Source organism: Terrapene carolina, unplaced genomic scaffold (assembly GCF_002925995.2).
Source record: "Terrapene carolina triunguis isolate 2854851 unplaced genomic scaffold, T_m_triunguis-2.0 Scaffold55, whole genome shotgun sequence".
Taxonomy (NCBI): domain Eukaryota; kingdom Metazoa; phylum Chordata; order Testudines; family Emydidae; genus Terrapene; species Terrapene triunguis.
In genome coordinates, this window is record NW_020664406.1 from 975,062 (window position 1) to 984,223 (window position 9,162).

The 9,162-nt window shown below is 44.7% G+C and overlaps 1 protein-coding gene across 1 annotated transcript in view; it reads right to left on the reverse strand.

The window, feature by feature from the left end:
- Positions 1-293: 293 nt before the first annotated feature.
- Positions 294-9,162, reverse strand: part of LOC112118944 (PX domain-containing protein 1) — a 35,035-nt gene continuing 26,166 nt past the window's right edge. The window contains exon 5 of the mRNA XM_024217450.2: positions 294-1,937. Coding sequence (XP_024073218.2) covers positions 1,820-1,937 — 118 coding nt within the window. The 3' untranslated portion in view covers positions 294-1,819. The remainder of the gene's footprint in view (positions 1,938-9,162) is intronic.

The following is a 9,162-nucleotide window of genomic DNA, read 5'->3' on the forward strand; positions in this document are numbered from 1 at the left end:
CTGATTTTCACCTGTATAAATCCCAAGGAGCTCCACTGAAGGCAGTGGTGTTAATCCATGTTTAAACAGAGGTGAGATCAGTATCCAGCCCTGTAGCTTTCACTTGGGGTATTAATTATATCTGCAGCATGAGCACACAAGCAGCACAGGAAAAGCAGCAATTACTCAACCTGTTTCCAAAATTATTGGAGGAAAAAGCAGAGGACTCAGGTCTCAGAGACTTACCCTCCATGAAAAATAAATGGAAGTCAACACTTTAAATGGAAGATATCATACTTAAGGTGAGTAATTTTATTTCATTAAATATATATTTTAAAAACATACCATGTAAAGGAATTAGGATTCTCAATAATTTATTATGTACATTAGCAAATTCTGTTTACTGTTATTATACACAGAGCACTGAAGAGTATACAGGAGAGGAGCTGTGCCAAGTTCTTCAGGACCAAGGCAAAGCTATTGTACAGATAACCAGCTCAAAGTGCACTCTTCTCAGTTCATCTCTCTTTAAATTAATTCTGGCCATTACTACATTAAATGCTTGATGAAAGGTCAGGGCCTGATCATGCAGGGTGTTGAGCTCATCTTGTGAGTTCAGGGTGCTCAGCAACTTACAAGATTGAGCTCTAAGAGAGGTTAACGTTGCACTACTCAGTAGTAAAGAGCCTTGAGGGTCTGATTCTGCCCTCTCTTACACTGGCGTAACTCCACTGAGGTGAATAGAATTTCATTGGTATGAAACCAGTGTAGGCAAGATCAGAATCAGGCCCATTAGGTCTATGGGGGTGGGTTAAGCAGACTATCTGAGCTGGGGTGGTTTCTTTTTTCCTGTCCTCGTAAAATACACTGTAGTTTATCTTTAATTCTCAGTCCCTACAGGGCTTAAATCTCCCCATTCTCTGGAAAGTAATACACAAAGGTAATTATCCATCTTGTGTAAACAACTGCAAGCACTGCTCAGATTTCCTGATCCAAGAGAAAAACCAGATCCAAGTGCCTGGCATGCACTGACCATTCTTAGCAAGGCAGTTTAGCCTTCCTATCAGCTTTCCAGAACTCTGAAGTAATTCAAGGTACTGCAGCATTATAAGCTTTCCATTGCAATGCCAGTTTGCTCTCCGATTTCAGGAAAGGAAAGGAAAGAAGTCAGCTCTCGGATGATTAAACAACACCCAAGGATTAACAGAGGTAAAGTAATCAGATTGTGCATTGGTTTCCTGTAGGCACTCTATGGTATTTGTAACATTATATGTAAGGCACCTGTCATCTCACAGCTGAACACACAGCAAACTATGGGACCTGTCTTAAGTGACCACATAAAGGGACTGACAAATGTTGACTGCTTAACAGAGGTGGTCTTCTAATAAAGGTGGAGTGGAAGTGTACTCGGTACATCTGGGGATATTTTGTTGTGACGTTTTAAGACAGGAAGCTGCTAATAAGGGTCGTCTTTTGTACAAGTTGCACTGTATACCAGTGACCACTGGGGCCAAACGACAGAATGATCGCTTATGGTTCTGTCACTGTAGTGGTTGCCATGGCCTTTGCCAAAATGATTTCCTTGGATCCAAGTAGCCCTAAGATCTTGCTACATTCCGTTCAGAGAAAAAGGAGTTTCTTGAAGCAGTTACTTCCTTGCAAGGTACCTCCTTGAGTCACAATGAAGGGCTAAGCTGCAAAATCAGTTTCATGGCATATCTGCAGCAACTTCTCTGCTGTTTTTAATCACACAGCTTTATTCATAGAAGAGCAATGGGAAAGCAGAGTCTATGAGCAAAGAAATCAGTTGGATGCTAGCTGACTGGGTCCCTGGAAAGCCTCAGTCCAAAATATCCGTCTCAAATGGGACCAGGTGGTAATATGTCAAGTTGGTGACATAGGCTGCTGGATCATCAGTGTCTTCTAGCTCTGAAGTAAACTCACTAACGGTTTCAAACCTAAAATTAAAAAAAAAAAAAGTGTCAAATCACTTACACAACATGGGACAAAGGAGTGGAGGACAAAGGAAAGAATGAACATAAATTGTGGAAAGAGAGGTAAAATAACTGAAGACTGACTCCAGGAAACAATGAGGAAAGATACCTGCTAGGGAACCATGTGGAAACAAGTCCACAAACAAGAATGCTTTCTTGAGCTGTATCTTCAGCTAATGTTGCTTGCCCACCTTTCAGGGCAATGGTTTGAGTAAGTATTACCAACTAGCCTTAGTTCACATCAGACCAGAGTAACAGTAGAAGTATTTCTAATGCTTTATTGCAACTTTATCTTTGTGCAGACTACTTTGTAAGAGAATGATCCTCCCAGGGATCCACCCCTTCTTCCAGTACCTCAGTGCTTCACCCTAATGAAGCAGTGCTTTGTTTTTCAGAATGCTCCACCAAGGAAGGCCCATATGGACTACTGGTGGCTTTTGAACCATTGACAGATTGTAATTACACTTCTTTGATACATTGGCCAAAGTACTATGGCATCTACTGCCAGTTTCAGAATCATTGGGAGAGATCCCCCCACACCTCCCACCCCCAGTTAACGGTAGGCCTGTGTCTTTCTAAACCATGGAAATGAATGGAGGATCAGTTTGTGTTCAGTAAAATAGGATGGCTATCTTCTTAAAAACATGCCCTGAATGAAAAACCAAACCAAACCTCATAATATAGTATGGTACCCATATGGAGGTAGTAAGTTATCCAACAGTGTTTATTAAAAATTATTACCACAAGGATGAGCACCCTAGTAGGATAGTTGCCACCTCTGGCAGTTGTCATCATAGTACTTGAGCACCATGGATTTGTGATACATTGTTAGTGTGTCATATGAAAGTTGGCCTAGGTCAAAAACAGTAGTCAAGTCATTCTTGAGAATTCTTTTCTCCATGCCTCCCCTACTGCCAATCCACCATAGGAATGCTGTGTTCCCGGGAAGTCAATGTTCTATCAGGCAGTGTCAGAGATCTAGGAGAGGAGTTGATTAAATTTTACTAGACAAGAGAAGTTCCAACTATGGTATGTGAATGACTGCATGTGAAGCACTTAAGAAGAACCTCTAGGGCTAATCCCACTCAACCACACACTCATATGCAAGTGAACCACCATATTCTCTCCTAGGTTAAAAACATGCTGGTGATGAAGGAAGGAAGCTAGCAAGCAAGCACTGGAAAAATGAGTCATGTAATTGAGGCCCAAATCCTCTCATTTCATTCTCACAGCCTTTGGCAGCTATTTCAAATGCTTCTGTTCTGAGAACACAGGGGACAGAGTCTGAATGGAATCTGTTTTTGTTTTGGTTCTGAAAATGGAAATATAATCCTTTCCGTTTATATACAATGCTTTGCATTTGGCTTTTGCAACAAGCCAGAATAAGGAACTAAACTATGACAGAATGACTGCAATTCCTTGCAGAGTCTGTGTATCCCTCTCTAATCCCTACAGCCTGACTGCCAACCCCTATTCACACAAGGTTTTAGCAAACCTAGTTTAGCTGGACCAGAATAAAAGATGATCCTATTCTCAGTTTCTCCTCCTTTGACATTTTCTGCACCAACTTCATACTGCTGCATTATGGGATCTGCCTCACTTGGGATGGAGCCAATACTCATATTTTCCGACATCTTGTTAGACATCATCGAATTCTCTGAGGAGAGACCAAACAGATGGAGCCTTAAATAGTTCAGTGTAAAGCTGGGTCATCACATTCATCTGAACTGATTAGACTGCTGCAGCTGAGTAACATGACTACAGTCATCCCAGCAACTCTATCACAGATTGCCATTAGGGTACGCTATTCCAGAGCTGAACCAAAAGTGCTGGGGCAAAGAAATGGCAGTCAAAAGCTTCCAAACCCACATCCAATTTCTCCACCAAACTCTTTCTTTTGGTTTCAGAAGCCTCACCCGTCATTGGCAGGAATGTTTTAAACACTCCATCGCATTCTGACACCAGGCTTCTATCTATTTTCCATGGTCTTATGTTCAGGGTGAGAAAACTAGAAAAGCAGGAGACAGGTCTGTTAAGATTCTATCTTTCCCCCATCAGTATCTCTACTGAAGAACAGATGACACTTCTGTTTAAAGTGGGATATACACCATAGGCTCTGCAATATTTTAAAATCTTCATGTGAAGCTGAACTCAGTTAAGGAGACTGCGTCAGACAGCACAGCAGTATGATATTTAACATGCTTCTGAGTCATTACAAACAAGTCTTTTTCCCAAGTGAGAGTTTCTGAAACAATAGTTCTTCAGACTATTCATTACATGCAGATTCCTTCATCTGTCCTCACTAATTATTCCCTAGTTCCTCAAAAGATACCACATCCTCACAAAGGGCCTAATTCTCCTCTCATTGTACACACTGATGCAAAACGGGTAATTTCTCTCCTTACAATACGATTGCACCAGTGTAAATCATGGGTAAATGAGAGGAGAATCAGGGACAGTGCACTGCTGATGAAGAAAGTATTAGCTGATTCTCCTCTCATAATTTACATGATTGTAAGTCAGGAATAACTCCACAGAAGTCAATGAAGTAACACTAGTGTAAAATTGGTGGGAGAAGAGAGCCTGGTCCCATGTATCAGCCTGCATAAGATCAGTATCTATATAGAGCCTCAGCTCTCTATGGGTAGATCTTAAAGGTCAGTGATAGCATTTTCTTTTCTTGATAGTAAATGGTAAGATTTTACATTTCTGGCAATGTTCTATTCCCAACATTAGTATTTCAGCATAGCTCTCTATTTAACTTATTTGCATTTGCTAACATAAAAATCTCCTATCCAGAGCTCTACATGCATATAACACTACAGTAGGGTCGTCCTTAAAAATGCACATCTTCTATTACAGTGAATTTTTACTAGAAAGCAGCATGACCAACTCCACAGTTTTTACCACCTGCTGCTGACCTAAAGGGTCCAAACAACCCTTTTAAGAGAAAGCTCATGTACAGCAAACCAGTGATTAAAGCAAAACCAGTGACTAAATTATAATGAGTAGAAGATGTCTATTTAGCACCTTTCTCTCAAAGGATTACAAAGCACTTTACAAACTATACACAAGGGGATCATTTCTGCCACCTCTGGGATGGAACACAATTGTTTCACAGCATACTGCAACAGTACCACACATTTCAGGACAGGATGTGAAGAATACAGCCAAGTGAAATTCTAAATCTGAATCCTTCCCGGGCCATCCAATGTCACATAAGGCACAAAACAGGCTCTAAAATTACAGGGGAAATTAAAGGGGCAGAATACAATTACTCAAACTGGCATTTGGCCAGAACACCAGCACTAACTCTCCTACTTGCAAAAGTGCTACAACATCTTTAGTGAAGAGTGATCAGGATTTCCATTTTATGGATCTTACAAAACACAGGACCACTCACAATCTAATGCCTCTGAATGTTGGACACCGGTTCAGTAAAGACTTAAAGGAAAGAGTGCCATCTATTGAATCTCCAGTACCACTTTCTGAAGCATGTAGGTATTCTGTGCAAATTTCCTATCCAAGTTCAAATCTAGCCAAGCCCAACTTAGCTTACGATATCTTTGAGTTGCTGAAGAAAAATGTCGATCTACCAGTTTTCATTTCAGGTGAGACTAGTCAGTCAAACAGGAATTAGCTCTTATTTCAGACAAAGCACAATCCAGTCAATTCAATTGTACACAGACTGCAAATGGATTCCATAACACTCCAAAAAATGTATACTTTCACTCAAGGTTATCAACCTATATTTACAGCTGCCATATAGAAAATCTTCACTGTGACGTTGCACCCTAAATGATTTCATGAAAATATGCTAATAAGTGTAAATATAATGCAACTGGAATATGCTTCATGCAAAAGGTCTCTTGTAAGGTATCATTACAAAGCTTATAATTTTCTGAGTGTGATCATCCTATTTGTATAAATGTATCACTCTTGTATCTGAAACTAGAAATATGAAATATAACTCTGAGGTCCTATTGTATTTATGCAAAGTGTGGGCCACTAATGGTGGTTTGGAATCTTGATGGCTCCCATTAACCAGGACAATTGACTGTAGATGGCTCTGTTTTACTTGTAAGTCTTCCCGTATACGTGTGTGCTGGCAAGAGGGTAATGAAGTCTTACAGTGACATGTGATCATGTCATCTGAACTGGAATCCATCTTTAACCTGGTGTTTTCCATTGAGAAGGATGGGTGGGAACCCAGAGGGACAAAGGATTCCCGCCTTATGCAAAAGATATATAAGTGGGTGGAACAAAACAAAGGGGGCAGCCATCATGAGAAATCCCCTAGCTACCACCTGAGCTGGAACAAGGCCTGGGAAGAAACTTATTGAAACGTCTCTGAGGGTGAGATTTTATCTGTATTCAGTTTTATTACTATACTAGGCTTAGACTTGGGCATTTTATTTTATTTTGCTTGGTACTTCACTTTCTTCTGTCAGTTACTACTTGGAACCATTTAAATCTTACTTTCTGTATTTAATAAAATCACTTTTTACTTATTAATCAACCCAGAGTATGTATTAATACCTGGGTGGGGGGGGCAAACAACTGTGCATATCTCTCTATCAGTGTTATAGAGGGCGAACAATTTATGAATTTACCCTGTATAAGCTTTATACAGGGTAAAATGGATTTATTTGGGGTTTGGACCCCATTGGGAGTTGGGCATCTGAGTGTTAAAGACAGGAACACTTCTTAAGTTGCTTTCAGTTAAGTCTGCAGCTTTGGGGCACGTGGTTCAGACCCTGGGTCTGTGTTGGAGCAGACCAGCGTGTCTGGCTCAACAAGACAGGGTGCTGGAGTTCCAAGCTGGCAGGGCAGGAAAGTAGGGGCAGAAGTAGTCTTGGCACATCAGTTGGCAGCTCCCAAGGGGGTTTCTGTGATCCAACCCATCACATTCACTAACTCTGCCTTTGACAAAACCATGTCTTACTCAAGTGATTCCAGTCCTATCCCTGCTATAAAATACAACTGCAGGAAGGACCTCACTTCAGCCTAAAAACAGTGCACATATAGATTTGCAGTTATTAACTTCTGAACCATTCCCTGCAAGAGAAAACAAGCTACCTCTAAATTTAAAATATGAATGGGTAAAGACATCCTGTTTCATTGGCTTATTTCTTTCACCACAGTTTGTCTGAAAACCCTGCATCAGTTATATATTTCACAGATTTTAAGGTCAGAAGGGCCCGTTCTGATCATCCAGTCATACCTCGCGCATAGCACAGGCCATGCATTACACCAGCTGATCCCCGATTGTAGCCTAACAACTTTTGGCTGGGCTAGAGCATATTTTAAAATCAAGCCCAGAGGTGAAAGTAAGCTGGTATGGTCTGGTACGGTGTACTGGCAAGAGCCGGTATGCCATGCCAAACCGGACTGGCTTCCCCCCTCCAGCAGCCGGGCTCGGGCAGCGATTTAAAGGGCCCGGGGCTCCTGCCACTGCGGGGAGCTGTGGCCCTTTAAATCGCCATCTGAGCCCAGCTGCCGGAGCCCCGGGGTAGCAGTGACAGGGTTCCGTCGGCGATTTAAAGGGCCCGGAGCTCTGCTGCAGTAGCATCGCCCCAGAGCCCTGGGGCTCCCAGCTGCCTCTGCAGCTGCTAGGTCCGGGGGTGATTTAAAGACCCTAGGGCTCCCAGCCACAGCCGGAGCCCCGAGGCCTTTAAATCTTGATTTAAAGGCCCCGCCTCTTCCCATTGAGGCCCCACCTCTTCCGGTTGAGGCCACGCCCCTGCTCAGGACTCCGGCGTACCGGTAAGTCCTTTAACTTACTTTCACCCCTGATCAAGACGGGATGTCTTTCTAAAAGAATCTAAGTAATGGAAAATCTAGCGTGTCCCTTGGTAACCTGTTCCAGTGGTTAATTACCCTCGCTATTAAAAATGTATGCCTGCTTTCCAATTTCAGCTTTGATGACTTCAGCTTCCAGACACTGGATCTTTTTACGCCTAGTTCCAGCCATTGGATTATGGCCCTATACGTGCTACAGTTCAAACTATGTTATCAAGGATCAAAGTTTGAAACAAGCAGCAAGATCCTGGCCACATTAAAGTCGGCAAAATTCCCATTGATTACATCAAGGGACCTCAACATCCTTTAAACCAGGGGTCTCAAACTCAATTTACTTTAGGGCCAGGGCCAGTCCTCAAATCCTCCCAGTGGGCCAATAACGTCACTCATGCTGCCCATAACCCGCCCCCCAAAACTCCGCCCCCCCCCAACTCTGCCCCCCACCTGCCTAAGGCTCTGGGAGGGAGTTTGGGTCGGGGAGGTGGTCTGGGGTAGGGGTTTAGGGTGCAGGCTCTGGGAGGGAGTTTGGGTGCAGAAGGGGTGAGACAGGCTCTGGGAGGGAGTTTGGGTGGGAGAGGGAGTCTGGGGTGCAGGCTCTGGGATGAAGTTTGGGTGCTGGGTGCAGGCTCTGGGCTGGGACAGGGGGTGGGGATGCAGGAGGAGGGGGGATGGGGTGCAGGCTCTGGGAGGGAGTTTGGGGACAGGAGGGGGTGTGTGGGAAGGGAAAGGGGGTGCAGGCTCTCGGAGGGAGTTTGGGGATGGGAGGGGGTGTGTGGGAAGGGGGAGGGGGTGCAGGCTCTGGGAGGGGGTCGGGGGGTGCGGCGCTTACCTGGGGCTCCAAGGCAGGGTGGGCCGGGGGGCCTCCGTGCGCTGCTGCTCTCAGGCACCACCCCCGCAGCTTCCCATTGTCCACAGGGGCACGGGCAGTGCGTGGAGGCATAGACCTGCCCAGTCCTGGGGCCGCAGAGCGGGGCCAGCAGTCACATGGAGTGAGCGCGCAGGCAGCCGCTCAGCTCCGCTGCGCTGCTGGTGGTGGGCGGGGCCCCACGCCATTTTAAATCACCCGGAGGACGCGCGGGGGGTAGAAGGGAGCACCCGGGAGCGGCAGGCAGGGTCAAAGGAGTAGGGTGACCAGATGACAGGAAGAAAATATCGGGACACAAGGGGGGGGGGGGTCACTGGCGGAGCAAAAAAACCCAAAAACCGAGTGCTGCCGGTGTAACGACACAAACAGCTCCCTCTCCCAATTCCCTACTGTGGCCCAGTGCTGCTGGCAGTTGGGGGCGGGAGCTGAGAATAGCCGAGTGCTGCGGGCAGTCAGAGGAGATTATGCACCCTCCCTTAGCTATGCATACCTTCAGCCTCTGGTTTTCAGGAGGGGGGGGGG